The 15,959-nt window shown below is 52.6% G+C and overlaps 1 protein-coding gene across 5 annotated transcripts in view; it reads right to left on the minus strand.

Moving 5' to 3' along the window:
* ZFR2 (zinc finger RNA binding protein 2) overlaps nucleotides 1–15,959 on the minus strand; it is a 40,627-nt gene that overhangs the window by 10,906 nt on the left and 13,762 nt on the right. For 2 of the 5 annotated variants that reach the window (XM_037042544.1, XM_037042542.1), the window contains exons 2-12: nucleotides 14,281–14,518; nucleotides 13,461–13,575; nucleotides 12,671–12,892; nucleotides 12,308–12,549; nucleotides 10,307–10,492; nucleotides 9,188–9,416; nucleotides 7,715–7,884; nucleotides 6,682–6,801; nucleotides 4,587–4,726; nucleotides 3,597–3,729; nucleotides 2,810–3,000 (exon numbers count right to left, since the gene is read on the minus strand). In XM_037042544.1, the coding sequence (XP_036898439.1) occupies nucleotides 2,810–3,000; nucleotides 3,597–3,729; nucleotides 4,587–4,726; nucleotides 6,682–6,801; nucleotides 7,715–7,884; nucleotides 9,188–9,416; nucleotides 10,307–10,492; nucleotides 12,308–12,549; nucleotides 12,671–12,892; nucleotides 13,461–13,575; nucleotides 14,281–14,518 (1,986 nt within the window). The remainder of the gene's footprint in view (nucleotides 1–2,809; nucleotides 3,001–3,596; nucleotides 3,730–4,586; nucleotides 4,727–6,681; nucleotides 6,802–7,714; nucleotides 7,885–9,187; nucleotides 9,417–10,306; nucleotides 10,493–12,307; nucleotides 12,550–12,670; nucleotides 12,893–13,460; nucleotides 13,576–14,280; nucleotides 14,519–15,959) is intronic. The other 3 variants (XM_037042547.1, XM_037042543.1, XM_037042546.1) reach the window with 3 other exon arrangements.

A 15,959-nucleotide genomic window follows, 5' to 3' on the forward strand; every position in this document is an offset into this window, starting at 1 on the left:
TAGGACAATGCTCCAACTAACTGAGCTGGCTGGCCAGGGCAGGAGATAACCTTTTTATAAAAACCATGTTGACATATTCTTACCCATTTGGGGACCACAGAGCTCTAAAGCCCAAGGCCTGAGGGGACCTGACTCTGGAGGCCACTGGAAAAATCCAGAGCAGGGACATCTGGATTAGGGGGCAAGGACCAGAGTCTGCAAGCGAGACTCATGAAGGCAGAGAAAGCAGAAAATAGAGGATGGGGGAACCTGCAGATACACAGACTCAGAAGTCTGCCAGCCAATCTGAACCCCAATTCACACAGCCCATAAAACAGGAACACCAACCCTAGGACACCAAGAAAGCACATTGTGGCGTCTGCGGGGCGGCCGGGAATTTCAACACTGACTGGACATTAGATGGTGTTAAAGAATTCCTGTTAATTTTTTTCCTAAAGATTTTATTTATTTATCTTTAGAGGGGAAGGGAAGGAGAGAGGGAGAGAAATATCAATGTATGGTTGCCTCTCTTGTGTCCCCTTCTGGGAACTGGCCTACAACCCAGGCATGTGCCTGGCCTGGGAATCGAACCGCGATCATCTGGTTCACAGGCCCATGCTCAATCCACTGAGCTACACTAGCCAGGGCTCCTGTTAATTTTTTTAGAGAGAGGGGAAGAGAGGGAGGAAGAGAGGGAGAGAAACCCATGTGTGAGAGAGACATCAGTCGGTTGCCTCTCCTACTTCCCCAACCAGGGACCTGGCCTGCAAGCCAGGCATGTGCTCTGATGGGGAACCGAACTGGAAACCTTTCAGTTCACAGGCCGGTGCTCCATCCACTGAGCCACCCCAGCCACGGCTGTTGATTTTTTTATGATAATGGCACTATAGTTTGTTAAATAAAACATCCTTAATACTTAGAGATAGGTACCCACTAAACACTCAGTAAAGAAACACTGTGATGTCTGATAGGATCTCCTTTTAACCTCCAAGGAGCGGGCAGGGGGGAAGGGCCAAGAGATCAAGTGCAATTGCGGGAGCTGGTCGTGGTATAGTAATGCTCACATGATGTTCATCGTAATTTTACTGTTCCACCCACGTTTGTGTATGCTAGAGGATTTCCATATTCAAGGTTTTAAAACCCAAACATTAAAATGCTCTTTCCAATGGTTCCATAAATAATGGAACACCCACGGGATGGTTTATTGTGTTGCAATTTAAAAAAAACACACTTCCATGTTTTTCAAAAATAATGTAAAGGCATGTTGACTTCCTGCCCTGACACATGTGAAGACTGCTTCCACGTCCACAACGTGGGGAGCTGGGGGCTGTTCTGTGGACCCTCTCTGTGCTCTTTTGTTATGAGTCCATAATTATTTCAAAATGAAAAGTTAAAAAACAAATAAAAAGAAAAACAAGTGTACAAGGAAAATACTAGAGGGAACTTCAAGGCATTAAGAGAGGGGAAGGTTTCTGTTCAGAAAACCTGAATGCAGGTTTTGAGGGTGTGGCACCCCTTTCTGTCTGCAGTGAGACGCCTCCGCGTAGCTTCCATGCAATCGGCCCCTCTGCACGAGGCTCAGAGGCTCAGAGGCTGCGGCGAGTAAGCCTGCAGGCACTGTCACGGCTCATGGCCAGACCATCTTTCCCACTCATGAGCAAGCACAAAGCCCCAGGTAAACCTCAGAGCTGGAATGGCTCCATCTTTCAAAGACTTCTCCCATCAGACTTTGCAATCCTGTGGTTTGGATTCATGAGGGTGCCAGGGGAGAGCTGAGAAAAACGTCTTCTTGGCACCCTTGTTTTCCCTTCCAGGTGGGTGAAGAAGGCTTACTTTCCCAAGCAGATGCAGCCTATTGGGAAGTTTGCACGCTTAAGCTGAGGGGCTAGTTCATTTAATCGTGTCATTTTATTGTGAAACTTTGTAACTCACAGTGGTATATGTTCTTTTCTTAGGACCAAACACTATACTGAAAAGAAACTAAAGTGGCATCAGCCAGACACAAAAGGACAAATACTGCATAATTCCACTTACATGAAACGGCCAGAACAGGCTAAGCCATAGAGAGAGGAAGTGCAGTGACGGTGCCTGAGGCTGGGGCAGGGGCGGGGCGTTAATGAGGATACATTTCTGTTTAGATGATGCACAAGTTCTGGAAATGGATAAGCAGTGGGCGATGGTTGCACAACCTTGTGAGTGTACTTAGTGCCACTGGACTATACACATCAGAATGGTTAAGATGGTCAACTTCGTGCTGTATTTCGCCATAATGAAAATTAAAAAAGGAAATAAAAAAGAAGCCACCCAGAGAGAAAGGACGTGGAAGAGCTAACTACCTCTGGAATTATTCCAGTTGGGTAGTGACTCCTCACAGGGCCCAGGGGCTTTTCTGCCTCCCCGTAAGCACAGGGCCTTGAGCAACGACTCGGGCCGGCACTACAGCACTACGTGGCAGCCTCCGCTCCGTGAGGTGGAGGGATCGGGGTAGAATCACACTGTCTCCGTTCTGCAGATGAGCAAACAGAGGTGGCTCATGTTTCATGAACTATGTTTCCTGGTGCACCTTTTGTGAGAAAATAAATTCTGGTATTGGAACAGCAGCTCTCACCAGCTGGGACTAAAACTCCCTTTGAACCTCGGGGCTCCAGCCCTGACACTAGACTCAGTGAGCACGCCACCCACGGCCTGGAAAGCCCCTGCTACTGCAGGGGCTCAAAGTCAGTGAGAGGAGGAGCCGCCTCCACCCCTCCCAGCAGCCACATCCTGTGAGAACACCTGCCTCCTCCAAGCCATCCTCTGGGCCTAGGGAAATGACGATGACCTCCATTACCTGTGCTCCCCGCCCTCCTGTTCTGGACTTCTGGACTTGCCCTCCTCCAGTGTGTCGGACACCAGCTTGAGGGCACGCTCCGAGTGGGACACAGCCCTCTGGACAGCCAGGAGCTCCTCCTCTGTGGGGTAGATGGTGGCGTGCTTACACAAGACGTGGCGGTCGTCACTGGATTCTGGCCTCTGTGTAGGCTGCAAGGAAAGGTGCACACGTTACAGTGGGCTAAGAGGCCCCGGGGACCCAGTGGCAGGGGACAGGAGCAGTGTCACCTCTGCAGAGCTGCAGCACAGGCGCAGGAGGACACGAGGAGTGGAGCCAGGCTGAGGAATGACGTGTACCCACGGATGGTGACCCAGTGAGGACCCCAGGGCCTCCTGAGGGCTATAGGAAGCTCAGGGCTGAGGGGGCTGGGTAGTGACACCCTTACATTTTCCAAGTCAGAGGTTTTTCTGCCAACTCAGTGGGCCTGCTCCCCAGCAAGGTGCAGGTCAGAGGTTCCCATCCAACCACGGCCTGTGCAGACGGACGAACACCTGAGGATCCCTGAGAAATGTGACAACTTGGGTCTCAGGAAACTAAAGGGACTGCTGTGGTGGGTGGAGGGGCCAGGGCCGGGAGCTCCCACTGGTGACCAGCAATGAGAAGTGGGCACCTGTTAGGGGTCTTGATACAAAGTCTTACTCCTCATTCCTGGAAGATCCCGGTCTTTCAAGTACAATGTGAGAAAATCACCCACCCCATGGTGCCAGTGACATGGGAGGCATTTCAGCGCAAGACCACCACCTACCAGAGGTGTGGCAGCAGGCGCCCCTGGCCTGCTCCCAAGGGGAGGAGAGTGCTGGTCCGATGGGGAGTGTCCCGGGTGCTCATCCTGGGCCTGTGGCTTCTCCTCCAGCTGCCTCCTGCACAGATCATAGCGCCTGTGGGAAGCAAGAAAATAAGGAGCTGTCAGCAGCTGCAGGACCCTGGGCTTGTCGCATCGGAGCCAGCAGCATGTAACAGCCATGTAGCCCCTCTGCCTGGTCCTCGGGCTGAGCCAGGCTGAGGCTGCAGGACCACTACAGAGTTGCAGCAGCTGAGTGGAACCTCATAAGAGCCCATGAAGAGCTTCTGTGCAAACACTTGCCATATGCCAGGGAGACCAAGGTTCCAAGGCCAGGAGGACGCAGGCTCAGAGAAACTGCTAGGGAGGGAGAAGCCAGCTGCAGTGGCCACCGCCCCCAAGCCTGCCCCAGGCCTCACTCCCAGCTCAGAGGCTGCTTTGGATCTTCTGTGAACTGGACACCATGTCATGAAGTGCTTGGGAACAGCTCTAGAGGGTGAAGGAGGATAATGACAAATCATCCTTGCAGTCAGGAGACACCTGACTGCAGATTGGGGCCCAGGGCCACAGGAGGCGAGAGGACACCAGGGATTGGGTGACATGGGGACAACAGGGTGTCCCTGTGAATCAGGCCTGAGAGTGCCAGCCCCTTGGTTGTCAGGACCATGCCATCCCTCATTTGTTATGTAACCCGTGCTGACTGAAGCAGATCTAGAGAGTGACGTGTGCACAGGGGCTGGGCTGGCTAGCTCTAAAATGCTCCACATCCCCACAAGTGCCACGTCCCCTGCCAACTATGCAGCTCATGAGCATCTGGGTTCCGAGGCCTAGAAGACAGAGCTGATGTCCCCCCCAACTCAAGTGAATATGCGAGTGAGCAAAGAGACATTTGGTTCTCAGAGCTGCCCTCTGGGCAGGGGGTAGTCAGCAGGGGGAGAGGAAGGGACCCCGCGCCTCATCTCTGCGTGCCAGCGCCGCAGCGCCTCCAGCCGCTTCCTGGTCAGCTGCTTCTGCTTCCTCTTCCTCGCTTCCAGGAGCTTCCAGACTCTGTTGCTGAGCTTGATGGAGATGGGGAGGTCAGGATCGACTTTTCTCTGGAGAAGAAAGGAAGGGTTGTAACACGGGAGATCATCTCTGGGGTGTCTCGGGGACACAGGGATAGGCCCCCTCTGCTATATTTAGACAGCAGTGAGTTTCGGTCTCCCAGAGTCTTAACACTCCTTGTCCCCAAAAGCACTGGCAGGAAATGAAACTAGCAGGAGGGACGAAACACGACTGACATGCAGAGTAACAAACGTGACAGTGAAAGCAAAACCCTGTCTGCGTATCCGACAGAGGAGCCAAACAGAGGAGCCAAACGTGTTGTTGCTACAGCATCGGCGAATAACTGTTGGCCATCACAGAACAGTCACCAAAAAGGTCCAATGACAAATACTCATTCCCAATCAAAATAACTCAGGGGAAACAATATTTGTGTGAAATCCAGCAATATATATTTCAAACAACATGGCTAATTCATTTGCTGACCTTGGTTTTTAGCACTTAATACCTTCACTCAGAGTGTAGTGGTGCTTGGGGTGGTGAACACACAGTACTATATACAGATGCTGTATTATGGAATTCTACCTGGAATTATACCTGAAACCTATATAATTTTGTTAACCAATGTCACCCCAAAAATTCATTTAAAAAAAAGTTTAGTGTTGTCTAAGGATTTTTCATTGGCAGAAACAACCCAGATGTCCATCAACAGGTGAATGGATACACAAGATATGTCCACCCACACACCGGAATATTACTCAGCCATAAAAAGGAAGGAAGCTTTGACACTCACTACGACATGGATGAACCTTGTAAACATGATGCTCAGTGAGAGAAGCCAGACCCAAAAGGCCATACTGTATGCAATTCATTTATGTGAATTGTCTAGAACAGCCAAGCCACAGAAACAAAGTGCATTCGTGGTTTTTAAAAAGAGATTGAGGGGTTGGAATGAGGACTGACTGCTAATAGGGTTGAGCTCTTTTTTGGGGTGATGTGGACGTTCTGGAATTAGGGAAAGGTAGAGGTTATACAACTGTGTGAATACAGTAAGAACCATTCACTGCACAGTTTGTGTGGGCTGACTGAGATGTGTGAATGACATCTCAATGAAATTGCTAAAAAGAGAGGAACTATCTGGAAGCCACTGCTTACTGCCCCGAGGAGAGTTACATGTGGGCTCTGCACAAGCATACTGGAGGCCCAGAGCCAGGTGTGTTTAAACACACACATGTGCACAGGTGTGCTCAGGTTGAGCCCAGGGTGTTGAAGGGCCACCGGAGCACCTTGGCCACACAAAACCTCCCCTTGGGTGGGAGAAGGAGCCCCCACTGGTGCTGGAAGGCTCTTAGCATTGGAGGCCCCGGGATCCCTAGGGATGGCTCAGCCTGGACAGCCCAACACCCCCTGCAGCAGCAGTCCCTCAAGTCAGAACCTCTCAGCACCAGGGCCCCGGCCTCACTCCAGCTCAGACTCAGTCCTATGCTGGTGCTCATATGCCTCCCCATGGGGACACAGTTCAGACAGAGTATGGTATCTAAATCACAGTGTCCATCTCAGTTAGCACACGCCAGCCTGGAACACAAGCAGAGGCCCCAGAAAAGAAAAACGTGTGTCAGATGTGAACAAAACAATACCGAATGTCTGGGGAAAGAGGCAGTATCTGTGAGTCTTATTTTGTGCACACATCTACAACCTGACCATGTACCTGAGCACCTCCTCTGGCAACAGGTGGGTGCAGTTGTACAACTAAACATCCATCTGCAACAGACAAAATCGACTGGCAAATGCAAGCCCATGGTTTCTGCCCTGGCCCTCCAGGCAGTGGCAAATGCAGGTCTGGATGCGCTTGAGAGGCTTAGGGGTTGGGAAGCTCCTGTCAAAGCTCTGTCTCCCACAGGGAGAAAAATGTGTTTTGAGACATGGAGCAAGATGTAGAAATCATGGAAGTTCTTACACACACACACACCCCCCAACCCTGAACTAATCGGGATCCTACGAGGCGTACCTTGTACTGCAGCCGATGCCGCCGCCCTCTGACATGCATGTCCCTGGCGTTGGGGTCGTTGAAGCTGCACTCACAGAGCTTGCAGTGGAACTGGATCACTTTGCCTTCGCTGTCACACACCTAAGACACAAAGCCCAGGTGAGTGCTGTCCCTTGAGGAAGGCTGCCGCCCTCCACCCTGCAAGGGCACTGGGCCTTCCTGGGGGGCCCAAAGGAGTGACAGCAAAGCCTCTGAGGCCAGTGTGCTGGCTTCCTGTTAGCTGAGCTCTTCTGAAGGGTGGATTTCAGGAGTCTCCCACGCTGAGCTCACCTCTGCCACCATCCAGAGCTCTCTCCTCCCAGCTCAGCCACTGCTGGCCCATGCCCTGCCCTGTGGTGATCCCGCCTCGCCTTCTCGATTTTTGGCCACTGTGTGCCCTTCTCTTTTTTTTTGCTGCAGCTTCTATGGATCTTATTGCCTTAATTCTTAAATGATCAGGTCTGTAGCCCAGGAGTTCTATCCGGTGGAGTATTTTGCACAGGAGGAAACAAGATGCTAAACTGGTTGAAAACATAAAAATGAAAAGAAATGCTGATGCTCACATTTCCTTTTAGCCACATGAAGTCTTTAAACAAACTCCGGAAGGCTGGGGACTAAGGAGCAGCCAGAAGAAGCTCCAGAACTTGAGTTCTAAAAGGCTGTTTGAGAGAAACCCGCAGGGCCTCCTCTCAGGCTCTGGGTGATGACCCTGAGGAGCGCACCCTGGCTCCTAATGCCCTGGAATCACATGCCCTGGGGTGATGCTCAGCAAGAAATGCCTCTTGCCTTCTTCAGGCCTTCCTTCTAAGGTCTGAAACCCAACACCTGCCCCTACCAGCAAGTTCTGGAAAACTCGCTGAGGTCTGCCTGGGATGGGTGTGTACATGTGAAACGGAGAACTGGACTGAGGACACAAAACTTGACCCTGGCAAGGTCCTTCCCCACCAGAACCTGGAGATGAAGCAGGGCACGCACCGAGGGCCCGAGGAGGAGGTGGAGTTACCGGAGGAGTTACCTCTTCCACGTAGCCTGGGCCCACTGGTTGCAAGTCACAGCAGCTCCCAGAAGCTTCCACAGAGTCCCCTTGGGTGGGTGGTTGTCCTGACCTCTTTGACTTTGGGTGTGCCAGTTTGCTCCCTGTGGGTCTGCAGCCTGCTGCCTTCGGCTCAGGAGGCCCTGGAAGAACTGCAGCACTTACACAAGCTACTCCACCCAGAAACCGTGGCCGGCTCTCCCTCAGCCCCTTTCACCTCTGCATGACATCAGCCAGTCGGATACAGAGTCCTGCTAGACCACGGTCAGTCAGTTTGGGGCATGGCTGAGAGAAACCCACACAGAGCTTGGTGCCAATCCGCATGCATCCACAGAGGGCCTGGCCATAGGCCCCCACCTGAGGAGGCCCCCACCTGAGGAGGCCCCCACCTGAGGAAACCCCCAGCACAGACTCTGCTGCCCTTCCTTAATCGACAGGGAGCCATCAGCTGGACGAAGGCTCACGGGCAGGCCAGCCCCATTGGACAAATCCATGGGGATTTGGAGGGCAAACCCATGGAGGGCGCTGTTTCTTTATTGTCAAAAACTGCTTTATGATTTTGTCTTCAGTATCATGTGATTATTCAAAACATAGTACTGCTGATGCTAAAAATAAAATAAAATAAGCCCCCTCTCACAAAAAGCAGGGGAGGGAAGAGCAGAGATGGTCAGAGACCTGGCTTTGAACCCTGCCCCCCACCACTCATGGAGTGGCCTAGGTCAGGTACCTCCCCACCCCTCACCTCAGTCCTCCCATCTGCAAACTGGGACCAATGATAAAACCTATTGTAAAGACTCACACCAGGCAACGCGTGTGCAGTAGGTGTGGGGTGCATGCCTGACATCCAGCCCCGGTTGTGACCCACTCAGCATGTGTCATGTGGCAACCATTACTTCCCTCAGGTACCAGCCGGTGTGTCCCACCCTCGACCCCGAGGGAAGCAGGAACAGACATGGGGCTGCAAGGAGCCCACCGTGACCTCCCAGGACCCATGCAACTGTGAGAGCCCGCACGAGCACCAGGGTGCACAGGAGTCTGCTCCCAGAGTGTGGGAGGACGCAGGCTGGGAAACTCTCCAGGCCTTCAATGGCACTTCAGGGAACCCACAGCATCTCAGTCTGTCCCGACCTCCATGGGAAGAAATGGTGCTGTTGTCCCATTGGTTCTACCAAGGTTTCAGGGCAATGGTCTCCTGTCAAAGGTTTAGAAGGTGTGGACCAGAGGTAGTGGGGCACCTGCTGCCTGGCAGGAATATGGGAGAGAAGGCATGCTCCCTTCACACCCCTAGCCCCAGGCACAGCTTAGTCCCTCCTGAGACGATACGCACGCACGCACGCACACACACACACACACACACACACACACACAAAGTTAACTGGCCAAACACTTCTCTGAACCTGGAGTCTGTTGAGTTAGGGCATGGCGAGAGGGCTGTGAACCACAGTCAACACATACCTGTGCATGTGGCCTTGGAGACCACCAGCCTCTTGGGCGGCTCTAGTCCGCCAGGGGTGTGCATGCTGGAGCCAGCAGGTTCCACGGGCTTGGCTGAGGTCACAGGAGGACTCTCAGTGTTGAGGGGGGCTGGCTTGCTGGTGCAGGTGGTCGGAGCTGAGCTGGAGTTCCCTGGCACGGGTTCTATGGTGGGGATGGGCTTCCCCAATTTGGCATGCAGCTTGAAGACCTGGAATGGCCCCAGGTTCCCCCGTCAAAATCAACTGCAGGCCTGACTGACCTTCTTCATAAGGAAGGGAGAGCACCTTGGTGAGTGTGGGAGGGCTGGCAACCCGTGGAAGTGAGAGTCGGTGGTCTTGTCCCAGGCCCTGGGGACCCTGCCCACTCCCCAGCAACCAAGCTCTCTCAGGCACCACTGCCTCTGGAAGGCCTGCCTACATGGTCTCCGGCTTCTAGGCCCTTACTAGACATGCACACACGGGCCCTACTAATACAAAAGTACCATGTGCTGGCTAACACTGACCGCATACCTCCGAACTCCACTGCTTTGCACTAAGAGACAGGGATGTTCTCTGCATCCCAAGCACCAGTTCGGTGCCCACCCGATGGGGACACAGAATGTGTGCATGGATTCATAGATACAGGCCACCTGCTAAGACGTACGTGTGTATTTGTCCATAGACACATGTCTACTTTCTGTAGGACCACATGTACACTAGGGTCCAGTAATACCCCATCCGTGATATCCTCCACGTTAAAACTTACTATTTTAATTTTATTTAATTTGGTTTTTAAAAAGCATGACCCCACATGGACTATATTGCCTGATCTTATCAATGTTCAAATTCTTGTTCATGTAAACATCTAAACATGCCTAATGCCAAGAACAGTTCCTCAGGGGCCTGGGTACAACCCTGCATGGCTTCATGCTTTTGTCCAAAGGCAGACGGGACTTTTATAACTGGGACAAGGTTGGCTTCTAAGGACACACAGGCCCTAGAGGGAAAGCTCCTCTCACCGGTGCCCCCTCTGATACACTGGATGCCCCTCTGGGGCCTGAGTGTGGGAAGCCTGGCTATTCGCAGGGCTGCCTTGCCTAAGCCCATGTGGGCATCCTACCTTCTGGTGCTTGGCACCCTGGATGTGGGCGGCATAGGCCTCTGCCCCAGTGCAGGACACGTCACAAAGGCCGCAGTGCAGCTGCGCCCGCACCCCACACGGGCTGCTGTTGGGCTGGATGCCCATCTTCTCAGCTGCCTCCTTCTTTTTGTGCTTTTGCCCTTCCAGGTGCTCGCGGTAGGTCTGCTGGCAGAGAGTGAGGGCGGCCTGAGGGGGGGGCGTGTGCTCATGGGCACCACATTGTCCCCCGAAGCTCACCAGCAGGGTGTGCGTGAACCTGAGCAGAAAACACAGGCCCACCAGCCCCAGCCCTCCACTCTCAGGCACCTCTTTATTTAAACCCGGTCAACAGACTGAGATGCTTGACTCGAAAAACATCAGGCTTCCCTGGCTGGTGTAGCTCAGTGGTGGATTGAGCGCGGGCTTGCGAACCAGAGGATTGCAGTTTGATTCCAGTCAGGGCACATGCCTGGGTTGCAGGCCAGTTCCCTGCAGGCCAACTCCCAGCAGGGGACGCACGAAAGGCAACCATACATTGATGTTTCCCTCCCTCTCTCCATCCCCTCTAAAGATAAAGAAATAAATAAAATAAAAAAAGAGAGGAAAACATCAGGCTTCTTTTTTTTTTCCTTTTTCTTCTTTTTTTTCTAAAAATCAATGAGTTTCTTAAGCCAACATTCTCAAAGGATCACACATTTGGTTTTGAGGGTTACTCTGAAAAAAATTCTGACTTTTCAGAATCTGACCTCAGAAACTAAGCAAGGACACATGCTACACTTCTTGTTAGAAAACTGCTAATACTGAGGGGCTCCACAAGAGAGAGGCTGCAGGGTCACAGACCTACCTGTTACGTGCCACTGAGCCTAAAATATCTGACTGCATCTGGCAAATGACCAAGCTCTTAGGTGGCCTCCCAGACTCCTCTCCTGGAACCTGGAGACGAGGTACTCAACAGCAAACACACAATAAGTGGGCCCTAAACAGCACCCTCTGCCCATGCTGAGAGTCAACATTCATGGAATAAAAATACCTCTGGAAAATACACAAGGTGGCACAGGCTGGGCCTGGGGACAGATGGGAGGCAGGGGCAGGAGTCTGAGGGAAACTTGTTGGAAGGCAGGAATCTTGTGAACATTGTACCTAAGTCACAGAGCACACCGCCCTTGACCCCCCACCCCAATGTACAAATCGGTCTGAGTAAAGGGTGTATATGAGTAAGAGCAGACCACGTCAATCCAACACCCTGACTGCAATTCGCAAACCGTTACCTCTGGGGGAAGCTGGGGGAAGGGCACATGGGACCAACCTACATTATTTGTTTCTACTACATGTGAACCTATAACCATCTCAATAAAAATTCTAATTAAAAATGCTAATAAATATTAGCAAAACTGGGAATAATAAGAATTGACCTTTCCAAGCCACATGGAGGACGTGTCACATGCTATGCTGAGTGTGGTGCTCAGGCAAATTCTGCCCCACAGGGAGCCTGAGGCTCAGGAGAGGCTATGACACCTGCTGGGGGGACAGTGTGGCAGGGCCGGGCTATGAGCCCGGGAGGTCAGCTCTGGAGCCCACACTCCTTCCACTGAGACGGCACACATGCTCATCCGTGCCCCTTGTCACCCCTGGGGCCCTGCCAAAGCAGCCCTGCAGCAGAGGCGCGCCACAACTAGCTGTGTCTGCCTAGGTCCTTGCTGCACAAGGAGAGAGCACTGACTGCCTCCCCTACCCCAAACCAAGAGAAGCCCCACTTGCCTTGGAGTTCAAGACCACCCTTTGGTGGCCAACAGTCAGTGCCATGCTGCTCTCATTTATTCCACTCAACCACCAACAGGGCAATCAACAGGGTAATTCTGACCCACACTTGACATTGCAAGTTTAATAACATGTTGACTTCTTTTGGGCAGGCCATGATCCTGACCTCTAGTAGGCCACAGGGCACAAGGGAGGGGCAGGAAGGTGGCGAAGCCTGCCAGGCATTGCGTGTGGGGTGCTGACCTGGGCACCAGCACAGCTGATCTTGCAGAGGTCGCAGTAGTGAAGCGGGGGCTGCCTGGGCCTGTCTTTGGGTTTCAGCAGCCCGGTGGGAACCTGTGGCTTCTTGGTGAAGCTGCCAGAACTGGCACTGGAGCTGTTCCCTGAGGCACCCCATGGGGACAAGTCCTCAGGCTTTGGGGGTGGAAGATGGTAAGGACCAGCTGCTGGGTACACCGATGTGTAACAGCCCGGATAGCTTGGTCCTAAGAAGCAGAGAGAAGAATGAGAGGGAAATGGGTTGGTCTTGAGGGCAATACTTATTTTGGCTGCAAACAGAGTAACAGGCTTCACGTGCATTCACGCTCAGGGAAACCACTGCCTCACCTGTGTACGGGGTGGAGGCGAAGCTGTAGGAGGATGAGGACGAGGTGTAGGAAGGCAGAGTGGACATGAATACTGAGGCCTGCTGGATGCTGGACGCTGGAGAGTAGGTGTAACTGGAGGATGGGACGCTGGCTGGCTGTGCTGCCTTAGTGGTGGGCGCCGGTTGTAGGGGCTGCGTTTGGTTGTATCCACTGCTAGACTGACAGTAAGCTCCTTTGGCCTCTGGAGAGCAAACACAGTCCCTCTGAAGTCACACTTCACCTGTCCCCTGGGAGCACAGAGCGAGAGCCACACTCCCTATTCCCATTGGAACCAGCCTCCCCAGCTGCCAGAGCAAACACAGGACCCCACTTGCAGATGAGCTCAAAGCGCAGTTGGCCACGGACCACCCCCAGCCCCAAAGGCTGGAACCCCACAGGCCTCCGATCCTGAGCTCTGATCTGGCTGGGAGTCATTTGTGACCTGTGCCCACCACTCCTTTCCAAACGCCTCTTCCTCTGTGTCATGAGTGTAACGGGTATATACTCAGTGTGTTCCTTCTCCCTTCTACTTCTAAGACACAAATCCTCAGTAGCACTTAATGCCCTCCCACCCTGGGAAGGCTTCCTTGGAAAACTGTTAGCTTCATTTTTACCTTTCTCTCTCTCTCACACACAGGCCCCTCATTGAAAAGATAGCCCTGACAGCCACATTACTCCAGGCTCTCCTATGAATCTGGAGTGTTCAAGTGCGACTTTAATGGGGTGACTCCGTGCCCTTACTCCCACCTGCAGACCCTGCAGAGACCCACCTGGCTGGCAGAGCAAAGCCCTGGTGGGGAGCTGAGGTTGGCCCACTGCAGGCAGCTGATGCTGTTTGTTCTCATAGCTGCTGACGGCCGTCAGTGGTTCGTAGCCATAACTGTCCTATGGGAGGGTTTCCGCAGGAGAGACACAGAGAGCAAGCACAGAGGAAGGGTGAGGTGTGTCCTCAGTAGCCCCATACACGGGCAGGGGGCTCTCAAGGATCTGGGTGCTGTGCCAAGGGCGGCAGGGAGTACAGCTGGATTTTGGCTCACAGTAGGGTTTGGGCTGCTGGTAGATCAGGGACTACGTGGAGGCGAGGACAGAAACACAAGGCTTTGGGAGGAGGCAGAAGCATGGGAGAAGTATGGAGGGAGAAGTCCAAGGCCTTGGAGAAACAATGGCAAGAGAGGGAGAGAGGGAGGAAGGGAACAGAGCAGAAGTGTGAAGCTTGGCTACCCAGGTGGCCTGTGGTGTCACAGGACTGACCCAACCAAGGACAATTTGTGGGTGGCAGAGGCTGGAGAGTTGGGGGATGGACCACGTGCAGCCTGGGGGGCTTTGGCAACTCCAAGTGGAAATGCAGCGGCCAGATCTATGACCTAGAGCTCCGAGGTGGGGAAAGTGGCATCATCCACAATAGAAGGGCCCAGGAAGGAGAAGCCCATCCCCAATCACCTCTAGGGACAGGGGCATAAGGAGGGTGAAGGTGTATCCTGGACTGTCTGCTAGTACAGGCTGCCCACATCACTCTTCCATTCAATGCCATCCATGTTTTCGAAGAGGGACAGGTGCGAGATAGATGGGCAGAGAAAGGTGGGCAGATACCTGGCAGGAGGAAGCAGTGGTGAGTGCGGGGGTGGTCTCCGGGAGTCGGCTGCTGTAGTCAAAGTCCTGGATGGAGTGGGGCTGGTACCCGCCATATCCTGCTGGGCTGCCAGACCCGGGTGGCCAGGTGGCCGTGGAAGTAAATGGCAGGGTCACGGCAGGGCCCATTCCAGGCATGGGGCGGGAGGTGAAGTTGGCTCCAGAGGCAGGGAGGGGAAAAGCCATGGGAGGCTGAGCACTAGAAGCACAACACACACAAAAGCCCCGCTGCGTCAGATGGAGCTCTATGCAGAAGTTGAGTTGGGCGCATAAACCACTGGACCAGGGGCTTCAGGTGCCTGCGTCCACATGGTACCTTTTGATGATGAGTTCTAAGTGCTCTTCAGGAACAAACGCAATGCCCCAACAACCCTGTGAGGTAGGGACCATCGTTGCCCCATGTTACATAGAGGAAACTGAGGCGTGGTACGTGGTGAAGTCAGGCCTGGATCATCTGAAGACTTCTCAGCTCATTCACCTAAGTTGTAGTCTTTTTTCCAACATCAAGATTCCACAAAAAAAGTTGAACTTTAGTGGTATTTTTAAACCAAAGGACAAGTGGATCCACCCGGTTGTTAAAATACGGAAGACTGGTTACCACTAAACTAAAAACTTCACGAACGGCAATGAGCCTGCACTGACGCCCTGCTCTGCGGGGAGCGCGGCTCTGAGGCTTTGCCCACAGCATCCCCTTCATGCCTTACCACCTGCAGAGGTGCCAGCGCCACACGTCCATCCGTTTCGTCTGCCCGTCTGTCCACGTTGTCTAGCTGAGGAGACCATCTGAGGGTCACTGACACATGTCAGGTGCTTGATTTGAACCCCCATCTTTCCGACCCCAGTGCCCCAGGCTCTGCCAAGTGTTGTCAGCCACCAGTAGGTGGGCCTCACATTTAAAAGCCCATTTAAGGGGGAAGTGGGATATAAAAAATAATAATAAAATTAAAAAATAAGTAAAAGCCCATTTGTTGGGAAGGGCACCATCAAAGATGTTAGCCCAATACTGATAAGGGTCATGTAAGAAAATTCTGAAACATATCCCTTACAAATAAGGGGGCTACTGTACTGTATTTAACTTTTTGCCATCTTAATTTATAATGTTAAAATATTTAGAAATATAGTATATAGGCTTCCATTTGTACTTTTACCCTGAGCCTCCCAAACTTAAAGGCTGATTATTTATTTGCTTGAATGTATCACAATTCACTGGCCTAGGTTCCTAATGGTAGACATTTATATATTAGTAAACTACCCCCAACTCTGGCCAGGTGGGTCAGCTGACTGGAGCATCACACCATACACCAAAAATGTTGGGGGTTCGATTCCTAGTCAGAGAGAAACTGGGTCTGCTCACATACCTAGGTTTTGGGTTTGGTCCCTGGTTGAGGTGCACACAGGAGGCAACTGATAAATGTTTTTCTCTCCCCCTCCCTTTCCCCTTCTCTCTCCCTCTCTGCTTTTCTACCTCTCCCCCACTGCCATCTCTCCCTTCTTCTAAAAAATCAATGAACATCTAGTCCTCAGGTAAGAACTAAAAAAAATATCCTCGCCTTAGCTCAGTGGATTGAGCACAGTCTGCGAACCAAAAGGTCACCAGTTTGGTTCCCAGTCAGCGCACATGCCTGGGTCGCAGGCCAGGT

This window comes from Sturnira hondurensis, unplaced genomic scaffold (genome assembly GCF_014824575.4).
Source record: "Sturnira hondurensis isolate 20B ecotype Veracruz unplaced genomic scaffold, ASM1482457v3 Scaffold0003693, whole genome shotgun sequence".
Taxonomy (NCBI): Eukaryota; Metazoa; Chordata; class Mammalia; order Chiroptera; family Phyllostomidae; genus Sturnira; species Sturnira hondurensis.